The following is a 24202-nucleotide window of genomic DNA, read 5'->3' as shown; positions in this document are numbered from 1 at the left end:
TAAATCCATTGCTACAAAACCACAGACAAGTTACACGCAGGATAAAAGACAGGAAAGTTATAGAGAGTAAAATTCCCTTGGCATTGTCCTGTGAAACATTCCAAAGGCACCTGCAGATCAGATAAAGGAAGGCCCTTCTACACTAGTCCAAAAGCACTCCTTCGTCCTACATTATTTCTGTCTCATTCTTTTGCTGAGTTTTGAAGGTGTTGAGAATTGGAGGAAGGTGAGACTTGGGATTCAACGGAGAAAATGACAACAGAGAAAGGTGCGAAGGACTGCGAGCAGAAAACCATTTAACTTTTATTACATTTCATTTACAAAGACAGAAGCCTCCACACAAACATAAACTTTAAAAAACATTTACATTTTAAAATTAAGTTCTTTTGACAGTCAATCAGCACAGGTTATTGGTTTGCAATACATCTGAAACCCTCTTCAAAATTTCAAAGTTTATTTATAAAAACCAGAAAAATAAATAAGTGTTGGCGAGTTTGAGGACGGAATCTGATTGGTGACCCTTTGGGGGGGAAGCTGCTTTGCTGCATCTCCGGCCGGGGAAGAGAAAGGGATTTGCTGCCAATTCATTCACTGTCTGCTGGGAGTGAGGGTGTGAAACACAGAGTCTGGTGCGTGCACACACACACACACACACGCACACGCACGCACACACCTACACAGAGTTCTCCAGAAGATTGAAGAGGAGAGGATAGCTCTATGTCAAACAGGGCCCCCTTCCTGACTGAGGCAAGCACGCCGATGTGCTCTGACTGTAAAGTGCCAATTCGTCTGCTATTCAGAACCTTTCGTGACATTACGTAGGATGAATGATGAAACTACAGATCATTCAAAAAAAAGGTCAATTAAGGGATCACAGCAAGACTGATGGGCATGAAACTGGAGGTTAATGAGTTACCTTCTTCTGTTACCCGAGCATCTAGTTTTAATTCACTCTGATAAACCACTTTTCATAATTACACTCTCGGTTCAATAGGTGTGCTGTTATTTTTACATGAGGCGGTGAACAAGAAGTTTAACTCATTTGGCTTCAGGCTAATCTGTAAAAAATGTTATTGGCTTCGCACAATCAGAAGTAAATCCGGATTAAAAAGCAACACCAGTTGGCTTTAAACTTTCTAACCAATTAAGCCTTGGACTCCTTTATTGTAATCCGTCGAGCGGTTTTTAAAACGGCCCTGTAAACAGTTCAGAAAATAATCAGCACATTTATCCTCCCCCCCCCCCCCCCCCCTCCTTTTAAGCATTGTCAATACATAGCCACAGTAGTTATCATCCATAGATCCTGGTTGCAGAATTTGAGTTTACACTGCATTTGAGAGCTACAATGATTGTTCACCAATGTGGTTTAAATGACCCAGCAATCACACCAGCCTAGCACAAAGTAGACTGTAATGACCTCAGAAGTACCTCAACGTCTGAGAAAGGAATCGCTCCCGCCATCTCTCCAAGGGTAATCCATAGCATCCGGCTTTAAAAGCACAGCCTGTCAGCCTTGTCGTATTGAACACGCCACATTGGCCCTTATATAAATGCAGTGCCCTGTGTAACATTGTCCTGGACATTGCAGTGTGATGTATACAGAGCCACACCACCCAACAACACAGAAGGTGAAAGGTGCATGGGGAGACAGACACGCTGCCAGCATCTACACCAGAATATCAGAGCTCAGTGTAGTTTTGATGATACAGCACTGGAGTGTCAGCAGAGCCACAGTGCCCTGGAGGCAGTGCTGCAATTGAACGAGTGTGCAGTGATGGATTGGGGAGGGAGGCCTGTGTCTGCCAGCTTCTTATCACTGGATGAAGCAGGGAAGAGGTAGAGCCAATGAGAGAGGGTAGACTAGATCTGCAATCAGCAGCCATAACATTGCAGAAATATCAAATGATAATGACACGATAACGCATTCGGCTCATTGTACCTATGCTTACTGCTTGGCTGAGATCAAATAATTCCACAATCCTGCAATTTTATCCCTCAAGCTTTTACCCATTTACCCCCTTCCAACCAACAGAGTTACAATAATACCTCTGAATCTCCCCTCTCGAAAACCTCTCCATTCTATAATTTTGAACCTCTCTTATTTAACCTCGTCTGGTCTTTTTCTGCTGCAAGGAGAACTCCAGTTTCTCTACATTGAACACACTGAAGGACCCCTTTCTGTTACACTCCACCCCCCCGGACTCCCCTCCAAGGTATTGGATTGCTTTGTAAAGAGGAGGGTACAATACCTCACCTCGGGATTACCAATGCTTTATAGGATTTTGCGTAACTTCCTTCTCTTGTACTGATTTTAAAAAACCAATGATCCATGCGCTTTTGTGACAGTTTTCCCAACATATTCTCCCACCTTTGGAGATTTGTGTAAATACACCCACAGTCCTTCTGGTCACACACCTGCTTAAAATCCGCAAGGTTTATTTAATCTTTTCTCTCTCAATTCAATCCATCAAAATAAACCACTTTGTACTTCCGTGGTATATGTTATCGCCCGTAAAGCTGCCTATTTCACCAGCCGGCATTTTCACTTTGTGTCGATAACTCGCTCGAACCTTCACAGCCCGAGTTCACTATTTTAGGCAATAATCTCAAGGATAAGGTCTCAACAATTTTAGTTTAGAGATACAGTGCGGAAACAGGCCCTTTCGGCCCACCGGGTCCGCGCCGACCAGCGATCCCCGCACACTAACACTATCCTACACCCACTAGGGACAATTTTTACATTTACCAAGCCACAAACCTGTACGTCTTTGGAGTGTGGGAGGAAACCGAAGATCTCGGAGAAAACCCACGCAGGTCACGGGGAGAACGTACAAACTCCGTACAGACAGCGCCCGTAGTCGGGATTGAACCCGGGTCTCCGGCGCTGCATTCGCTGTAAGGCAGCAACTCTACCGCTGCCCCATTCAATTCAATTAACGGCCACGCATCTTTGAAGTTTTGCTCCTCTCCGCTTATCTCCAGGAACCCAATTGATCACAAAAGTTAATTACTTCCACAAGCGCATCAAGGACACGTGCTTATGATACGCAGGAGACACCAGAGACTGCAAACTGCTGGTGAAATCCCGATGCAGGGTCTTGACCCAAAACATCAACAATTCCTTTCCTTCACAGATGCTGCTCGACGACTGAGTTCCACCAGCAGTTTGTTTTGTTCCTTAATACTAATCCTCTAGTTTTGGACTAACCCTCACTCAATTCATAAGGAAATCAAAGGACAGGTTTGGAGGGATATGGACCAAATGCGGGCGGGTGGGACTAGTGTAGATGGGCCATGTTGGCCGGTGTGGGCAAGTTGGGCCGAAGGGCCTGTTTCCACATTGTAACACTCTTTGACTCAAGGACTCTGTCTTCCCGCAGCCTCTGACGTTCCAGAGAAATATCAACAATCCAAGAATAAACAAAATATCAATTCAGTATCTGTTCAGTAACCTGGATTAACATAGCCCTTCAAAGAGCCAAGAATCGGGGTTAATCTGTTCGTGGGTGAATGCAGCACCTGAATGAACCCTGGACCTGGTTTATTGCAGATTCTCAATCAGTTTGGGATTTGGTTAAGGCAGGTTCACACTGATGCTGGGATCAGGGCTAATTCTGTTTATAGAGCCTGGAATCTGGGTTACAATCTGAGACTCGGTTTAATGCAGCTACCTGAACCTTGGACTGAGTTAATGTTATGTCTCATAGGGTCTGGGCTCTGGGTTAATGCAGATCTCCATTGAGCTCAGGATTTGGCTGATGCAGCTCCTCACTATTCTTACAGTCTAGGGAACTCCACTGCGTCTTACACATGGCTTCTATTCCTGATAGACTGAATGCGACTAGGAGCTTCCTGGCTTCAGGGTTTATCCGATTCTCATTGCTCACAGGGAAGTGCAGTGGAAAATCACGCGCTAGTTCAGCATAAGAACGTGCGGCACGTAAAAGCTCGATGGGTTTTGCTTCACTCATGTACCCAATCTGAGGGGGGGGGGGGGGGAGGAGGTAGATGGTCGATGTTAGAGTAATATCTGTTCTCCTTTTTAGGAGTCCTGCAGGGCCTTTGGGCTATGTCAGGATCTAACCATATTCCAGGTTTCCCAAGCCCCAGCCTTTCCAAGCTCCCATTCATTGCATTTGTCAAGAAAGCTATTTGATGAATCACCAAAACAGCGGTTTCAAATTATGCATTGTGTCAAATAAGAAGTCGGCAGAATATTACTCTCTTTTATAGAAATTAAAAAGGAACTACTTGATATTTTGATAATGAAACCAAAAAACAATGATAAATATTCCAAAACAGTTGCAGTTTTTCCTTCTCAAACTTGTCCAATTAACTTAATTTAATTTTCTTTGTTTAACAAAATCCCCCCCTGATTCACACAGACGCATGGTGGAGCACTTGACATTTCTCTTCAACATGCAGAATTGTTGCTTATAATGAAAAAAGGGCAACATTGCAGTAACACAGCAGAAGTCAGGCAGGGTGCATTGCAGCAGTGTGAAGTGAAGCACACTACAGAAATGCAGGGAATGGCAGGCAGCACATTGCAACACTGCAGCAGAGGGTGGAGGCACAACACATTGCAACACTGCAGTAGCGAGGGGGGGGGGGGATGAGGCACAACATTGCAACACTGCCACAATGCAGCATTGAGAGGCACAAGGCATCACCAGCAGTCCAGTAATGCAGCACAGCGAGGCACAACTGATTGCGACGCTGCAGTGATGCACTCAGAGAGGCACGGCAGAGTGTGAGGCACAGTTCATTGCCACACCGCAGGAATGCAGCACAGCACCAACCAAGTCACACAGCACGAGTCTGAGATTTGTAGCAAACAGCACTGAGATTCCTACTCAATTCTGGTCACATCACATCAGAACAGACATTTAAAGAATTAAGTTCAGATTTGGCATCTAGGCTGCGACCCGACACAAAAGGAACTGACAACGAAACGACAACTAGTTGACAATAAACCAGGCCAGTGTCAAGAGTTTACTAAATTAAACAACATCTGTTCTCAACACCCTAACGGCTGCAGCATTTCGGGCAGGTGCCTGGAGAGAGGGTTGCACATCTCAATGGCCGGGTAGGGAAACACAATGGAACACTATGGCGATGAGATCTCTCTGTGCTGGCTGGCAGAAACATTTCACATCCCAATGACTGTTACTCAGAAACCAGCTGCTGTCGTTCTCACCACACAAGGATCCAGTCACACAAACAGTGATGAAGCACCTGCCATGTATTCATGTGTAAGTGGAAAAGGAGGGATCCTTTTAGGATCTTGACCCAGTCCCACGTTCAATTAGGCCATTATTAACTCCACTTAATGACATTTGCCCAATTTCTGTTGCCACATGTACCCTAAAATCTATCCACCTCGATCTATTTGCGATATGTTTCACTGTTTTACTTGTAGGAAGATGCACTTCACATTATCACCTTGAATGGTTTGGAAGTGACTTCTGACCCCTTGTTCTAGACTTCTGCAAAACCCCGCCAAACTAGGAAATAGTTTCTATTCATACTGTCAGAACTATCCCACGTAACGATCAGATAACTAACCATTTTGTCTAAACTCACCAAAATACAAACCAACCCTGCCCACCTTTATACATTAATCCCCCTATTGCCACTATCATTATGGTGAATGTGCTCAGCGCCCATGCTATTTTTTTAAAGAGATGCTGCACTCATTATTAAGCTTGGTCACACAAATGGAGTCCAAAGCCCAGCTTTGTATGGTTGTTACATGATTTCCACACTCTGCAATCCCGCCTCTTTCAGATAAAAGGCCAACATTGCATTTGATTTTTTACTTGCCCACCAGCTTCGAATAATTGCTGTACTCGGGCGTTTTAAATCATGCTGCTTCTTCACGGCTCCCGTTCTTGACTTTCTAGAAAATATCATGAGAGGCATTTCTTCAGTCCACAAAAGGGGAGCGGTCATTCAACTCCACCGTATGCCCATAAGACTCTGTCCCTTCAAATGGTCCAATAAAAAGAAGACCTTTATCAAGCACGATAAAACATTTTCTGAATTGTTGTTACAGAGTTGGACGTGACAGAGGATTCACTCAATGGACAAGGGAGCGTGCGATGGAGGATTAACACACGAGAAAGAACAGGTGTCCTGTATGTGTGGAGTCCATCAGGAGCAGGACTAGGGGAAATGTCCCAAAGGATCCTTCTACTGAGAGAAATTTATTACAGCTTTGAGATGCCCAGCAATTGCACATAAAACAACATCTGGGTTTTAAATACTTTGTATTTAATGCTGGGAAATATGATTAGTGTTCTCTGTTAGGATAATTTAGTGGGAGGTCAGTTTTGACAATGGTTAGGCAGACCAGCAGCACCTTAGTGTCTTGGATTAATATTAGTGATTCTGCCGCAGAAGACGATTAACCTGTGCGGTTAGACGTTTGACAGAGTTTTAACCTGTGGTAGATGAGTCGGGAGTCGAGAATCCCAGTAGTGTGTTCTTTCAGTGGACAACCCTCTGACAGCTGTAGACCAGCCCCTCGCTTGGAACTGAAATGATTATTTTTGGTATTTCTTGTTTTGATGGCCAGTAATAGGTTTGGACACAGCTATGAACCCAGGCAAGGGCTGAGATAGAGAGACGGTCCCGTCCAGTACAGCCCCTGTCCCCCAAGCTCAGAGAACTCACACATCACGTGCCGATGATGTTTTAAGGAGTGGTTGCAGTCTCTTGTTTGGAAGAGAGAGATTACAGTCATCTGAGGTTCGACCTTGTAGCGGGCTCTGATTGCGAATGGTTACAGCAGGAGAACAAAAAGGACCAGTTTCTCACCGAGAGAGAGAGCGAGAATGTATTCTTCTTACCGAAGGAGAGATAGAAAGTCAGTTTCCCCTCTGTGGGAGAGTTGGCAGCAAACATTGGTCTCTGACCGGCAGAAAATGTGGAGCTATTTTTCAAATGCTGCTGGAAATAAATAAATTAGAGGGACACATCTGGGAGCGAGCATGGCCCCTCATGGACATTGGCAGTAATACAATTTCTGTCCATGCACTTAGCTCATGTCAGATCATTCTTTCAATCACTATCTCAGCAACATACAACAAGGCAGTGGCATTTGCTGAACACAAAAACAGTGAAGGGAACGGAACAGGGGAGAGAAATCACAGACAATGTAAAAAATATAAATAAGAATTGAGCAGCCTGGGGAAATACGATGGCAATGACACAGTGATGGGATCCTCGGTCTGGTGAGTTTGGTTTAAATAACATTCGTCACCAGACTGTTGGCTTGGAGCTGCCGCGTGCCGCTGTTACCTCACACGAGAGATTCCACTCTTCCTCGTAAGTCGGCCGACGAGAGTGATGCCCTTGCGGCCCACCGCGGTCAAGAGGACAATATCAACAGAGCTGCGGGAAAATAAAACACGAGGCCTGGGTATGAAATGGAGTCAATGAGGCTGCAATGGAGGAGCGCGCCACACAGCTGCAAGCGCTATACTTGGTTCATTCAGGGTCGCAGTGCTGCAAGCTCAGAACAAGAAGCGGAATTCATTGCACGTTACGGCTCTCACGCTAACATCATTCCACCAGTCGTACTCGGTCACTTGATTTCCGCTCCCTGGTGGGGGTTTTTGGCCGTCTCCCCGATTTGTCCTGGGTCTGAGTTTTACTCGTTACAGACGATCCATGCGGAAAGTATCCTCTGTGGCGGGGTCTGTCAGCACCATGTCGGGGTCGTTCAGCATGTGCAGGCCGTCTAGCGTTAAAGGGTCTATTTTCAGTTCGTCGAGAGGAAACTGGGAGTCGGTGTCAAAAGCCACGTCGCCAACGCCCGCGAGCGAATTGGTCAACTCCTTCGACAGAGTCGGAGGGGATTCTCCCGTCACTGAGTGACAAAAACACAAAAGGTAAAAGCAGGTTTACTCTAGCGACTGTAACAAGCATCAGCTACCAACCTGGTAACCCTAACCAAGGCGACCATCTGAATCCTGAGAAACCCATCCAAACCCAGCGCCCCCTCCCCTCCAGAAACGCACCCAGACCCTGGTACATAGGGACGGCACAATGTCACTGTGGTAGAGTTACAGCCTTACAGTGCCAGAGTCCCGGGTTCGATCCTGACTACGGGCACTGCCTGTATGGAGTCTGTACATTCTCCCTGTGACCTGCGTGAGTATTTTCCAGGTGCCCCGATTTCCTCCCACACTCCAAAGACATGCAGGGTTGATTATTAATTGGCTTCTGTAAATTATTCCTAGAATGTAGGATAGAACTAGTGTATGGGTGATTGTTGGTAGCCGCGGACCCACTGGGCTGAAGGGCCTGTTTCCATGCTGTATCTCTAAACAAAACTAAATTTCCTTTAGGTTCTGGCAACTGGGCAGGGACTACACGAGTTAGACACAGCGTAAAGCTCCCTCGGCACAGCCTCCTAGCAAAAACTCCCAGGATAGTGACTGCATGGGCTACATATAGTGTAAAGCTCCCTCTACATTTCTTTGTTGTATGCCAGTGCCCTAATGACAAACATCTAATTGTCCCAAGCAAAATCTTGCTAGATTAACAGATTGATAAATCTAGAGCAAAGGTGCTGCTTCCAGAGGATCACTGGGGTTACCACAGTTTAAAGTGGGGAGCGCAATATTGAAACAATTCTGGGAGGACAGAAGCTGAAATAGTAAAGCATCAGATCTTTGATCAATTCAGCAAAATAGGAGATAATCGACGATTGACCGGCATGGAGAGACCACCCAGTCATACAGTGCGGAAACAGGCCCTTCGGCCCAACTCTTCCATGCCAACCAAGATGCCCTAAGCAAGTCCCGTTTATACGCATTTGGTCCAAATCTCTATAAATCGTCCCTATCCGTATACCTGCCTAACTACTTCCTCACAGCAAATTCCATACACCTACCACCCTGTGTGACAAAGCTGCCCCGTAGGTTCCTATTAAATCTTTCCCCTCTCACCTTAAACTTATGCCCTCTAGCTCTTGATTTCCGTACCCTGGGAAAAAGACTGTGTGCATTCACCCCATCTATTCCCCTCATGATTTTATTCCCCTCGTGATCTATGAGATCACCCCTCAGCTTCATGTGCTCCAGGAATAAAGTCCCAGCCTGCCCAACCTCTCCCTATAGCTCAGGCCCTCAGGTCCTGGCAACATCCTCGTAAATCTTCTCTGCACCCGTTCTAGCTTAATGGCATCTCGTTGCACTGCATCAGTAAGTAACAAATGAGTGATTTGAGGTCAGAAAGGTTTTAGTACAATGCTGGGAGGTTGCTCACCAGTCAGGATGATGTTGGGTATGTTCCCATGGTTGGTGTAACTGAGCTGTGTGTCGTGCAGACTTCCATGGCTTCCCGTCAGTCCCATCATCGCTGCCTGAGAGTAGTTCAGAGTTGAGATTTGGTTGTAAAGGCTGTTGCTGCTGCTCGGGCTCTCGATCATATTAAACTGTTCAAGCTAAAGTAAAGAACAGTGAGAGTCAGTCTCATGCCCTGGTCTTGTCCTGGACTATGCCAACCATTTGCTTACCTGGAGGAGGAAGGGAGGGGGGGGGGGGGGAAGAGGTTGGGTACAGGGACTAAGCACTTTCAGCATAGCACCATCTGTAGAAACAAGGAACTGCAGACGCTGGTTTACACAATAGGACACTAAATGCTGCAGTAACAGCGGCCCAGGCAGTATCGCTGAAAAACATGGATATGTGACGCATCGGGTTGGGACCCTTCTTCTGTGCAAGCTCCAGATCTAACGAGAGTCGCTATATAAATCTGTATGTGTTCTGGACATAGTTGTTCTTGTATCAGGGTAGACACTAAATGCTGGAGTAACTCAGTGGGCCAGGCAGCATCTCCGGATAGAAGGAATGGGTGACGTTTCGGGTCGAGACCCTTCTTCATGATCTTGTATCATGTCAGCAGCCACAAAGAAAATAATTTGAATCCTACATTAAAAACTCACAGCTTAAAGAAAAAGACCATGCTTTCAAGTGCTGAACATGTCTTTAAAGGTTGGTGGTCCGGGGAAGTTGTTCCACACCTGTCACCCTGTGACAGCAGGCTGCTGTGGGTTTTTCCAGGCTTGTTTGTTTTAATGTGTTTGCCCTCGGTGCTTACCTGGTGTGACAGTGAGTTGGCCTGCCTGCTCGTCAGCTGCTGATCGTAGTAATCCCCAAATACACTCCCAAGTATGGATGTCTGTTGGAAAAACAGCTGAGGTTAGTGCTCAGAGATCATATGCTGATCATCCTCTAATTAATTTATTTCCAGCAGCATTTGAAAAATAGCTCCACGTTTTTCAAAGGAGCTATTGACAGAATATAGCTGTCAATATATATTCAACAGACACAGACAATTACTCTGTCACAACACACACACTCACTGCCCAGTTCCTCACCAGCCTGCATGTAACTAGTTAGAATGTGATGGGACACCCAAAGCTTCCAATCGGACAGTACTCCATTCTGTCTGAAAGGCCGGGCAAAACTCGTATGATTTACTCTGCACTCGGTTACTGGACCATCCATAGAGCTGGTCCTCTATATTCACTGACACTAAGTGCGGACGGGGTCTGAATAAGCGAAGAGGTGGCTCAACGTGGCGAGGATACATTTCTTGCCTGGGCACTGCATGCCACCACCACCTCACACCTGGCTGCTTCTCATACAACTGTGAAGGATTTCAAATGTTGGCACTCAGCTTTCACCCACCAAAGCACCCAGCCATCAGCTTGCCTGTGCTGCATTACAAAGTGTGATTCAAAAGTAAACAATTTCTTTTAGCTGAAAACAGTCAAAGACGACAATAATGGTATCAGCACCTCCAACACACATCCCCACTTGACAGAGAACCTCATAAAATAAGAACAGAACTCAGCAAAAGCATACGGACTACACACCATTTCAAGGAGCTTCCTCACCATCCTCAAGGAGAAATGTTTAATGAAAAAAAACCCCACAAGTTGTGATTTGTTTCTTTGAGACACAAAATGTAAGCCTGTACGGTCATTCTCAGTGTTTAGTTGTTATATTTGATGGGGACTGATCCATTTTACTCCTCACACTGGTTGCAAGTAATAGGTACAGCGGGGGCTAGATTGGTTGGAGTGGAGAGGAGTTGCTGACCAGCGACCTCCAAGCAACTCACTGCTCATCCTCTCCATAATGCAATGTTTCGTGCTCAACACTCACCCAAAACATGTTTCCTGGTTAAACTAACTCCCAAATGTTTGTGTGCCTACCCACAATAAGTTCCTTAGTTCCAGGAGCAGAATTAGGCCATTCGGCCCATCAATCTACTCGCCACTCAATCATGGCTGATCTATCAACCTCATTCTCCTGCCGTCACCCCATAATCCTTGATACCCTAACTAACCAAGAATCTGTCAATCTCCGCCTTAAAAATACCCATTGACTTGGCCTCCAGTCATCTGGCACAGCAATCACCGGCAAAATAATGCTTCCAACTCACATTCACCTCTCTCCAGTTCTCACTTACGTTAAAGGGAATGTTTTTTGTTCACACTCAACACTCAAGCAAATGTTTCCTACAATCACCCCCAGGGGTAGGATTTCCACTAATCTGCTGCCACTCGCATCCAAGTAAATATTTCCTGCTCTCGTTCATCCTCACCCAGCGGATGCATCACGATCACTCTCCCGAAGGGAAGGTTTCCTGCTCAGAAGCCAAAGGATAAATTTCTTGATCACACTCATCTTCTGCCTGGATTAGAGAGTTTCCGCTACAGGGAGAGTTTGGATAGACTGAATTGTTTGCTCTGGAATGTTAAGACTTGAGGGGAAACTTGATAGAACAATATAAAACTATGAGAGGCATTGATAGGGTAGACAATCAGAACATTTTCCCCAGGGTGGGAATGTCCAACCCTAGAAGGAATAGCTATAAGTTCAGCGGGGAAAGTTAAATGGAGATGTGTCAGGCAAGCTTTTTTGCACAGAGGATGGTGGGGGCCTGGAACGCATTACCGGAGTGCTATTAGAGGCAGATACGATAATGGCGTTTAAGAGGGTTTTGGATAGGCACATGGAAATGCTGGGAATAGAAGGATAAGGATCATGTGCAGGCAGATAAGATCAGTTCAGCTCGGCATCATGTTCGGCACAAACATAGTGGGCCAAAGGGCCCGTTCCTGTGCTGCACTGCTCTATATTCTATGTTAACAGACACTCCAAGAATATTTTTTGTGCTCACTGCCCCTCCCAGTTTGCCAAAGGAATGCTTCTTTCAGAAGTGAAGCAGACAGGTTGCCTACAATATTTCTAAGATCATTTGCTAAACCTAACCTACCGTTAAAATAATCTGTGGTATTTTGCATAAATTTCACAGCCAACACAAGTCCACGTTTGAATCTCTCATGTATACATGCACTGTAACATGCGCACAGAAATATACAAATTTGTACTGACAAACATGCAACTAATGCCCTGAATAGAGTCACACACACATAAACCAACATACAGTGGCAAAAGAAGCATGTCAATGGTTGAGAAATAATTATTGGTAAAATGAAGAGAAGCACAATGGAAGATGATGAGTGAACTGTGGTGAGGGGCAGTTCTGGAAGAAGATGAATGCAAATAATGAATCAGTTACAACAGCAAGTCAAGCACTGGAAGCAACGGTTCCCTTACTTGAGGGGAGCTGCCTGGAGAGAAGCCTTGATTGGAGACAGGAGAGGTGGGAGACTGGTTGGCTGGTGACCCAGCATTACTGCGGTACTGCTGGAGGGAAGGCTAAAGAACAAAAGAATTAAAAGTGGCTGCTGAGATACATGGTGCATGGCAACCTGGGTATTAGTTTCACCTGTTAGAAAAAGACCTGGGACCACATATTTTAATCAGTTCATATCTACTTGAGACTGCTATTGGATCTAAGACTCTGAAACCTGAAGTTATTTGGCAATGTCCTCTTTTGGAAGATATACGAGGGTTGATCCACAGGACCCACTATGATTTATAGTTATACTGCATGGAAACAAGTCCTTCAGCCTAACTTGCCCACACCACCCAACATGTCCCATCTACACTAGTCCCACCTGCCTGTGTTTGGCCCATATTCCTCTAAACCTGTACTATCCATGTACCTGTCTAAATGTTTCTTAAACGTTGTGATAGTACCTGGCTCAACTACTTCCTCCAGCAGCTTATTCCATACATAGATATAGACAATAGGTGCAGGAGTAGGCCATTCGGCCCTTCGAGCCAGCGCACCACCCTCTGTGTAAATAAAGTTACCCCTCAGGTTCCTATTAATTCTTTCCCCCCCTCACATTAAACTGATGCCCCCTGGTTCTTGAATCTCTGGGCAAAAGACTCTGTGTGTCTACCTCTCAAGAACTTGTAGACCTCTATAAGATCACCCTTCATCCTCCTGCACTCCAAGGAATAAAGTCAATAGACAATAGGTGCAGGAGGAGGCCATTCGGCCCTTCGAGCCAGCACCGCCATTCAATGTGATCATGGCTGATCATTCTCAATCAGTACCCCGTTCCTGCCTTCTCCCCATACCCCTTGACTCCACTATCCTTAAGAGCTCTATCCAGTTCTCTCTTGAATGCTCAACCTCTCCCTCTCGGCCTGCCTGGCCTGCTCAACCTCTCCCTCTCGCTCAGGTCCTCAAGTCCTGGCAACATCCTCGTAAAGTGGAGGCAATAAAACTGACGATCCATCTCACTCTACTGGCCAGCTCACTTGCCTGAACCCCCTCCACACTAACCTCCCTCCAAGGATTATCTGTGTTCTAACCACTATGTCTCCTCGAGTGCTCCTTTCATGTTCTACTTTCCCTTTCCATGCACCATGCTCTCCTTCCTCTCTTCCAACTTTCCTGGGTATCCCTGTTCCTTGTGCTTCCCTCACCATGACCACCACTTCCCCATTCCCTCCTTCAATACATACCCTATTCCTTGCCTCCTCCATGTTCCGTGTTAATTCTTCCCCAGCTCCTTTTCATCCCCTCAATACCTCCATATATTACCGACACAATGCCCTCTCACTCTTTTTTCTACTGATTCAATACCACTATTCCAAAAATGCAAACATGTTCTCCCTGTTAACCCATGATTATTATTTATGCCTTGACCACTATCACTCAAAAATATTTGGTCATTTTCTTCATGCTCATTTGTGAGATCTCATGAACAAAATTTCTGCTGCACTTCCTCCAACTTAATATGGATATGGCTTCAAAAAAATGTCTTTTGCTATAACGTATCTTGGAATATCATTAAAAGGTGAAATATGCCACCTAAATTCAAACCCTTTAATACAATACAATGTAAAGTGTATCAGTCTGCAATGTAGGAGCTTCTTTTGTGGCCTGATTGTACAGAGTAACTGCATTCTCACATCCCAATTTTATGAACTGGCTGCTAAACCTGCCAGCTGACATCAGTCCCTACCAAGTAAAGATGCTCGGCAGTGGAAGGTGCAGTTGAAATTTTGAATGGGTTAAAAATTGATATAAAGGCAAATTACTTGATCCTGGATCGTCATGAGAAGTGAAGGGAGAAACTCCAGAGGTCAGTCCATAATCTATCAAATCTCCACAGCTTCAAAGGTGGTAGGAATAAATATTACACAACTTTTCAAGGGACTATAGACTAGTCAGTTCTACCTCAATGTTAGGGGAAGTCCCAGAAGCAATAATCAGGGACAGAATTAACAATTACATGGACAAGCGAGGGACTGATTAGAACCAGCATTGATTTGTTAAAAGCAAATCATGTGCAACCATCAAAAGGAAAGGATAAACAAGCTTTTTCTCTCAAGAAAAACAATAAAGGCTTTTAATAGAAGAATGGGATATTCCAGGTAGCCTCCACCTTATTTGATTGAAAGTCTATGACCATTGGTGGGATCAGTGCTGGGACCCTTGTTGTTTGTAATATACATTAACAACATGGATTTGAATGTCGAAGGTATGATTAGTAAGTTTGCGACATTGTGGACAGCGAGGAAGGTTGCCTAAATCTACAATAGGATACAGATCAGATGGAATGTTGGGCTGAACTTTGGTAGTTGGAAGTTAATCTGCTGTAGAACAGAGAAACCTACGAGTGCAACCGGGAGATCAGGTAGGTTTAGATGGACCAAGCGGAGGTGTTCAGCGAAACGATCGCCGAGCCTGCACTTGGTCTCGCCGATATACAGGAGTCCACACCTGGAACAGTGGATACAGTAGATGAGGTTGGAGGAGGTGCAAGTGAACCTCTGCCTCACCTGAAATGACAGCCGGGGTCCTCGGACGGAGTCGAGGGGGGGGTGGTATAGGGACAGGTGTTGCATCTCCTGCGTTTGCAGGGGAAAGTACCTGGGTGGTTTGGGTGGGAAGAGACGAGTTGACCAGGGAGTTGCGGAGGGAACGGTCTCTGCGGGAAGCAGAAAGGGGTGGAGATGGGAAGATGTGGTTAGTAGTTGGATCCTGTTGGAGGTAGAATACAAAGGGTTTGCAAGGACAGCTAGTGCAGATCTGTAAGAGTCAACTTTGACAACTTCAATTACATTCTTTGCAGACAAAAACCAAGTACAGAGGTAAAGTTAAGTTGGTAGATGGTGTGCATATGTAATGACAAAGGAAGATTTCCAGGGACAGTGGCCGTGGAAGAAGGAAGTTGCCGGTAAGGCAATAAGGGAATGGTAATGGTAATTTCTTAACGGCTGGTGGGATGTGAACAATGGCATCCTAAAACAAATGAATACACTTTGAAATATTTTATGTAAATAAAGTTAATAACAGCAGCTGACGAAGCCAAATGTCCACAACTGCAGATGACGCACAAATAATACTTGTGGCTAAATGTATTAAGAAATTGCGAAAGGGTGTAAAACAGGAAAGATTAATATTGGCGAGAAATGGCAGAGAGAATAAGAGGGCAAATGGCAGAAAATCAGCGATTTGAAAAGCTCAAATAAACAAACTGACCAAGGTCGTAAAAAGCCGTACACTCCAAGGCTTTATAAACAGCAGTATTAATTACAAATGAATGAGCACCATAAATCACAGATTCATAGGTCTCACTGGTGAGAACGTGGAGACACAAGAGGCCACAGGTGCTGTAAACTGGAGCAAAAACAAACCGCCAGAGGAACAAACCGTCTGAAGAAGGGTCTCGACCCGAAACGTCACCCATTCCTTCTCTCCAGAGATGCTGCCTGTCCCGCTGAATTACTCAAGCTTTTTGTGCCTATCTTCGCCAGAGTAACTCAGTGGGTTAGGTGGCATCAGTGGAGGCAAAGGGAGAGTCGATGTTTTTGGTTTAGACCCTGCACTTGGACATATCTTTGCCTCCATTGATACGCCCTGACCCGCCAAGTTCCTCCGACAGGTTTTTTTTTTAATAGTGAGAATACATTGTGAAAATGTATTTTTTGTAGTGACAATACATTGTGAAAATGTATTTTTTGTAGTGAGAATAATTTGTGAAAATTTCTAGGCATCACAGAATGGTACTTGGGAAGGGAGATTTGTTTACATGGAATGACTAGTACCCCACCAATATATAATAAGTTAACTGCTTTTTCTCTACCAGGCTGACTAAATATTTCCAGCAGTTTATGTTTTTATTCCAGACATCGAGCGGCTACCGTTCTTTGCTTTTTGATTATAAATGTACATCACAGCAGCAGGCCGTCAAGCCTGTGCCAGTGTTTATACTCCACCACATCTTTCCCTTGCAGGGCTTCAATTGAGAATATCCTTCCATTCCATTTCTCACCGTATGTTTATCCAGCCTTCCCTTGAAAGAGTTTGCCACAGCCACAGCCTGTGGCAGTGAGTTCCACATTTCCACCGCTCTCCGGGGAAAGAAGTTTCTTTTGAATTTCACGTTGAGTTTATCTTGTATTTGTGACTTTGTGTTTTGTTCATCCCCATTAGTGGAAAAAGCCCTTTTTTCCCCCTAGAGAAAAGCTTGTACAGTTCCTCTGACAGTTTTACCTTCTTGGTTCTGCTGTATTATTTTTCAGCTCAATATCCCGTTAGTAATAACATGAAAAGGGAACTGAAGAACAATGCAAAAGGAACAAGGGTGAAACGCATCAGTAAAGAGCAATCAGGAGAGAGTTTGTTCAGTGAGACAACACATGTTTAATGGCATGGCGGTTCTCCTGTGCCGTTTAAACTGTTATCTTGGTTATGGGCCTACTTCCCTAGTTGTCTTTGGGATATTTACTCCTGGTCAATGGTTTTAAAAACTCATAGTTGGTGAGATGTAAGAGCAATGTAACTTTACAGACTTACGGAGCAAGAAACGGAACGTAAAGCAGTAATGGGGCGCATTCATCAAAATCAAAAAGAACCAGTAGAACTTTCAAGCCATGCAATAGTGATTTTCATAAATAATCATTACAAAAATAACTGTGTTTGGAGTCTAGAAGTGTATCCTGTACTGTCAAACTGTCCAACTATAATGCCCAAACTAAGTTACAACAGGACCTAAAGCATGATTGACTGAGTGTGCTGACAGCACTTGAGAGGTTCCCACTGAACTCTTGTGCCACGAGGTGTGAACTGAAGAGCTCAGAGGCTTGTGAAGGCACTCACAAAACAGAAGGCAGGTACAGACACCATCAGTCCTCGTCCCACCAAAAGGTGTCTATATTAATTGTCCATTCCCCAATGCCCATTGAGCAAAACTCAAAAACAGGGTGGCACAGTGGCCCAACTAATAGAGCCGCTGCCTCACAGCGCCAGAGACCTGGATTCAATCCTGACCTCAGGTGCTGTCTGTGTGGAGTTTGAATGTTCTCCTTGTGACCACATGGGTTTCTGATAAATAAGAGTAATTTCCCCCGGGTGCTCTGGTTTCCTCCCACATCCCAAAGACATGAGGGCAGCGGGTTAATTGGCCTCTGGAAATTGCCCCTAGTGTGTAGGGAGTGGATGTGAAAGGGGATAACAGAGCAAGTGTGAACATGCGATCGATGGTCGGCGTGCACTTGTTGTGTCGAGGGGCCTGTTTCCATGTTATATCCCTAAACTAAACGTGCCGCTACCCTCACATCCCAACTATGAAACCCGGAGCTCTGCACCTACACTGACAGGATCTACTATGTCTGTGACATTACCCCAGCTGGGGCTTTTATTCAGTTCATGTGGTATCCGATGAGCAATGACATGCAAAATGCACCAGCAATCACATGTGACTTTCCACTGAACTTTTTATTTCACTCTCACAGAACTTTTCTCAAAGCATAACAAGCCAGGTTGGGCAATTATGCTCTTTGCCTAAACCAGCTTTGCCATATTCCTCTGCACTTACCGTGCTGATATCCATGCCTATCGATGCCTGCGTTTGGCTCATTGGTGGAGATTGTGGCACTGTGGTTGCCTGCGTCTGCCCACTGCTCTGCTGTACTTGCGAACTCTGACCCATGTTGCTAGAGCTCTGTGACTGCGGCTGTGTTGTCTGTTGTGTGAAAAATGGATATGCAGGAAGGTGCTGCTCCAATGCTAATGCATCCATAGCAACGGCCTGCAATAAAGCAGAAATTCATTATCCTGTCACACACTGCACAATAAAACATAGAACCAGTTACAGACCGCCCAGCCTCTGCAATGTTAACTGATTTCACTGGGTAGTTGAATGGCGAGGAAAAGGGGACAGGAGCACTTAATCTTTTGCTACCATATTCATTCACGGTTGTTACTGGCACGTATTATCATCTCTCATTGCCCCTGAATTGAGGAGGTATTTTAGAATTTAACTACACTGATAACTAAGAGTAATTTATAGGCTATAACAGGTAAGAATGGCAGATTTCCTTCACTGAAGGACATTAGTAAACCAGATAGGTTTTTATTACAATTTGCTAGTTTCATTGTTATCCTACTGAGTCCTGTTTTTCTGTAAATTCCAAATGTATTTAATCACTTAAATTTAAACTCCCTGGCTGCCTTGGTAGGATTTGAACTTGTGGCTCTGGACCCAGATCTATGGTTTGCAGCCCATTAATTTAACCATCACAGCAGTAGCTGGAAATCACAAACTACATTTGGTTTTGTAGCTTCTAGTTACTGGATGGAAAATCAGGCAAAATTCCTGCTCTTAAAATCCAACTAATGCAAAGACTTGTATGTAGATGACTGCCTATCTTTCCTTGGCAGCTTACCACAAACATAGAGCAGTATAGCACAGGAGCAGGCCCACAATGTCGGTGCCAAGCATGATGCCAAGATAAACCAATCTCATGTATCTGCATGTGATCTATATCCTGTCATTCCCTGCATATCCAGGTCTATACAGAAACCTCTTCAACACCACTATCGTATCTACCTTCACCACCCACAGCGTGTTCCAGGCACCCACCACCCACAAACATGCCCCACTCATCTCCACTAAACTTTGCTCCGTTCACATTAAAAGCCATATCTCTAACCCTTGACATTTCCACGCTGGGAAAATGGTTCTGACCGTTTATCCTATCTATACCTCTCATAATTTTGTAAACTTCCATCGGGTCCCCCCTCAACCTCAGCATTGCGAGAAAAAACAATCTAAATTTGTCCAGTCTCTCCCTGTACACAATGCCACCTAATCCGAGACTTTGATAACAGCACTTGCCAAACCTTTGACCTCCATCCACTTAAAGGGCATGGGCAGAAGACACAAGGAAACGATACCTGCAGGATCCTCTCCAAGTTACACATTATGCTGAGCCAGAAATAGATCATCATCGCTGCATCTTAATTCTAGAACTTTTCAAGGGCAATAAAAGCTGCATTTGCCAACATGCCCATAATCCAGAATTTTTTATTTTTTTAAAAACCCATGAATAAACAAGTAATCGGTGTAAGAGAGCAAAAGAAACTGTACACTCTGTAAATCTGAGCTACAACAGAAAATGCTGGAAGTACTCAAGAGGTCAAGCAGTTTTTGTAGTGAGATAACAACTTGCTTATTCATGGAGGCTAATCAGTCTGGTGGAGGTGTAAATACTGGGGGAACAGGAGAGAAACTAGTAAAACATTTTGGAATGGGAGATACAGAGCACAATAACTGCTGGAGATCTACAATAAAGGAGAACTCCAATGAACGAGCTACCATTCACAAGACTTCCTCACCCTCTCTCAGGCAATACCCTCTCTGTCTCCCCTTTTTTCTTCTAGTCTTCAGCAAATCATAGACATTCTCTCTGTAGTTACCACCTCACCACACTTCCCCCCCCCCCACCCCGCAACTTAAAATATACTTGTTTTATGGTGACTCAGTAGGTCAGGCAGCATCGCTGGAGAAAAAGAGTTGGTGACACTTCAGGTTGAGACCCCTCTTATACATGTTTTATAAATGTTCCTAGTGCACAATAAAGGTTCTGGAACTGCAACATTAATTCTAATTACAAATATAGACACAAAATGCTGGAGTAACTCAGCGGGTGAGGCAGCATCTCGGGAATTGGCGACGTTTCGGGTTGGAACCCTTCTTCGGACTGTCAGTTCAGTAACAAGTCTGAAGAAGGGCTCCGACCCAAAACGTCACCCATTCCTTTTCTCCAGAGTTGCCGTCTGACCCGCTGTGTTACTCCAGCATTTTGCGTCTATCTTCAGTATAAACCAGCATCTGCAGTTCCTTCCTACACTCCATTTCCAAATGTTCTGTTTATAATCTCAGATTTTTCTTGCACTATTCAGCGTCTGACTTTTGAGATTCTATCGAACAATTCACAGAAAATATGACTCAAAAGGAAAAAATGGGACATCAAGTAGTGTGTGGTTGGAAGTGCTGACAAACATATCAAGTGCGATGCCAAGAAAGCAAGCAAACTTTTTGTACGGAGTGGAAAGTAGCTGGTCTTGCCAGAGATTGGTTGTGTGATGAAAATTCAAAACATATTGCCAAGATTTTCTCAAGCTGCTCTAGGCTGATGCAGCAGCGGGGAACAATGCAGTTAGGACGAAGGATAGAGCGGTTGGTAAACACGGAAGAGGTTGGTTCTTATCCAACAATTATTGTCTGTCACTGGCTGTCCTTGAGGCAGGGCATTGGGAACAATCAACAGGAGCTTTCAGTGCCCTTGTTGGATCTGATGATATGAGACCATTGAGTTTCAACGTTGAAGTTTCCCAGGATGCCTGTCTCCATGTCCCCATCATTTATCTCCCACCAAACCCGACAATATTCTACTCTGTCTCCCAATTTTATATACTTCACTTTAGACTTCAGAGATACAGCGTGGAAACATGTCCTTCGGCCCAGCAAGTCCACGTCAACCATTGATCACCCCGCACACTAGCACTATCCTACACACTGGGGACAATTTACCAAAGCCAATTAAACTACAAACCTGTACGCCTATGGTGTGGGAGGAAACCAGAGCATCCGGTGAAAACCTATGCGATCAAAGGGAGAACATACAAACTCCAAACAGACAGTACCCGTAGTCAGGATCAAACCCGGGTCTCTGGCGCTGTAAGGCAGCAACTCTTCCGCTGCACTGCTGTGCCACCAGTGTCATCATATCTGGTGGTTTAGCACAGGAATAGCCAAGGTGATGGAAGTGCCCAGGTTAACAGTTGCAAGGTATAATTCTTTGCATATTACACTAATCCTATATACACTGTGGAACAACTGAAATTGTGGGTAACTGTGAAGAGCGTATCGCACTGATCCTTCATTGCCTGGTCTCAAGAATGAATCTGAAGTTTGAATAAATTAAACAGCTGGATGCTTAGAATTTATTTGTTATTCTCTTCATATATTCATAAGATCATGTGATAGGAGCAGAATTAGGCCATTCGGCCCAACAAGTCTACGCCATTCAATTATGACTGATCTATCTCTCCCTCCTAACCCCATTCTCCTGCCTACTCCCCATAACCTCTGACATCTGAACTAATCAAGAATCTATCTCTGCCTTAAATTACTTTTTAAAAACATGCTACATGTTGGGTGTGAAACGTCTGGCTCGCAGACAGTACCTGTGTGATTGGAGAGAGTGGTGAGAGGGCAGGCGACATCTGAAGTTGTTGCTGCTGTCTTCGCGAGTCCGTGTTGAGCGGTAAGGTGAGAGGGGTTGCAGTAGGTTGCCGGCTCTGGAGTGACCCCGTCAGTGACCCTTGTGACGATGTCAAGCCTACAATCAATGCAAGATGTTACTGACGTTTGAAAAATGATAAAGCGATCAGACTATTTTGCAGGAACTCTGCCCTAGTTCACACACATGCTGCTCTTATTAAGTCATAGTCTTAGAGTCATAGGGCCTGTTTCCATGCTCTTCGGCCCAACTGGCCCACTCCAACCAACATGGCACAACTATATTAGTCCCATCTGCCTGTGTTTGCCCCATATCCCTCCAAATCCGTCCTATCCATGAACCCGTTTCATTGTTTCTTAAACGTTGCAATAATTCCTGCCTCAACTACCTCCTCTGGCAGCATCAACTACCTTCGCTGGCAGCTACAGGAGCAGATTAAAAGGACAATTCTACATATTTGCAGATATTTTGACCCTTCAGGGTCTCCCTGGAAGACTAATTTGTCTTCCATCCACTCACTTCTCTTGCTGCTCAGCCAGAATATCTATTTAATTTAGTTTAGAGATACAGTGTGGAACAGGCCCTTCGGCCCACCAAGTCCGCGCTGACCAGCGATCACCACGTACACTAACACTATCCTGCCCACTAGGGGCAATTTATAATTTTACCGAAACCAATTAACCTACAAACCTGCATGCCTTTGGGACTTGGGAGAAAACCGGAGCATCCAGAGAAAAGCTACGCTGTCACGGGTGAACGTGAAAACTCCACACAGACAGCATCCATAGTCAGGATCAAACCCGGCTCTCCGGCGCTGTGAGTCGGCAACTCTACTGCTGCGCCACCCTCTATCAAATGAGGTGGTCTGTTATTCTTTCAAATCAAGATACAGCATATTCCCTACATTTCTGGATTAATTCCATTTTACACTTATCCTGGCTGTTGGTACAGAAAACCCACACATAACATTAGACACGAAATGCTGGAGTAACTCAGTGGGTCAGGCAGCATCTCTGAAGGAAAGGAATAGAGGATGTTTCAGGTCGAGACCCTTGATTAGACATGACGTCTGATGAGGTCTTGACCCAAAACGTCACCTATTCCATTGCTCTAGCGACAATGCCCGACCCGCTGAGTAACTCCAGCATTTTATGTCTATCTTCGGAGTAAACCAGCATTTGCAGTTCCTTCTTACACCACACGTAACCTAGCTGTTGACACTAATAGTCTTTCACATACCCTGGTTGCTGGTGCTGAGTCCCAGATGGTTCATGTTTGTTGTCAGGTTTCCGGTACTGTTTGCACTGCCCAGGGTTGGGAATGTTGACTCCTCTGGGTCTAATGGGGTGGGGAGAGGTGGTGGGAAGTGAATATTTGTGAGGTCTGGCAGAGATCCACCAGTGTTATGGGCAGCAGGAATCAGCGATGTTGTATTTTCTAGGTCTCCGGATGGGAAAATACTGTAAAGAAAAAACATTAAAATATTGAAGTTTGAAACTGCATTATCATGTTACATGCCCACGCACACATGGGAAAGGAAGGGGAAAAGGCACAAAGTGCTGGAGCAACCCAACGGGTCAGGCAGTATCTCTGGAGAACATGGTTGGGCAACATTTTGGGTCGGGACACTTCTTTAGACTGATTGTAGTAGGGGAAGAAAGTTGGAAGAAAGTTGGGGGGGGGGGGGGACAAAATCTGGCAAGGAATAGGTGGGTAGAGATGAGGGGAGGGTCGATTGGCATAAAGTTGGAAATGAAAAGACAAAAAGTAATAGGAGATAAAAGAGGCGGGAAATATGATGTCAGAGGAAGGAATATGGGTGGTAGAGGTCATGAGGTGAGGCGGGGTCGGAAAAAATGGATGTGCATCCAGGTGGGGCACATAAAATGAGGGTGGAGGGCAGGAATGGGTGGTGGGTGGTTGTAGGTTAGTTATCTAAAACTGGAGAATACAATGTTCATGCAGTTGGGTTGTAAGTTACCTAAGTGGAATATGAGGTGCAGTTCCTCCTCGTGTGTGGCCTCACTCTGGCAATGGTGGAGGCCCAGGACTGAAAGGTCAGTATGGGAATGGGAAGGGGAGATAAAATCTCACGGGCCTGTCTCACTTTAGACGATTTTAAGGCGACTGCCGGCAACTGTCAAAGTCGTAGCAGATCGCTAAACTTTTCTTTTACCCGACGACAATGACCCACGACAATGCCGAGTCAGGTC

The 24202-nt window shown here is 45.0% G+C and overlaps 1 protein-coding gene across 3 annotated transcripts in view; it reads right to left on the bottom strand.

The window, feature by feature from the left end:
- Positions 1 to 288: 288 nt before the first annotated feature.
- LOC144607389 (CREB-regulated transcription coactivator 1-like) overlaps positions 289 to 24202 on the bottom strand; it is a 59441-nt gene continuing 35527 nt past the window's right edge. For 2 of the 3 annotated variants that reach the window (XM_078424199.1, XM_078424200.1), the window contains 7 exons: positions 23229 to 23449; positions 21934 to 22088; positions 18278 to 18490; positions 12648 to 12749; positions 10114 to 10194; positions 9280 to 9457; positions 289 to 7876 (listed from right to left, as the gene is read on the bottom strand). In XM_078424199.1, the coding sequence (XP_078280325.1) occupies positions 7665 to 7876; positions 9280 to 9457; positions 10114 to 10194; positions 12648 to 12749; positions 18278 to 18490; positions 21934 to 22088; positions 23229 to 23449 (1162 nt within the window). In that variant the 3' untranslated portion in view covers positions 289 to 7664. The remainder of the gene's footprint in view (positions 7877 to 9279; positions 9458 to 10113; positions 10195 to 12647; positions 12750 to 18277; positions 18491 to 21933; positions 22089 to 23228; positions 23450 to 24202) is intronic. The other variant, XM_078424201.1, reaches the window with a different exon arrangement.

The sequence above is a fragment of the Rhinoraja longicauda genome, chromosome 28 (assembly GCF_053455715.1).
Source record: "Rhinoraja longicauda isolate Sanriku21f chromosome 28, sRhiLon1.1, whole genome shotgun sequence".
In the NCBI taxonomy this organism is placed as follows: Eukaryota; Metazoa; Chordata; class Chondrichthyes; order Rajiformes; family Arhynchobatidae; genus Rhinoraja; species Rhinoraja longicauda.
The sequence above is the reverse complement of the archived record's forward strand: the minus strand, read 5'-3'. Positions and strand labels throughout refer to the sequence as shown.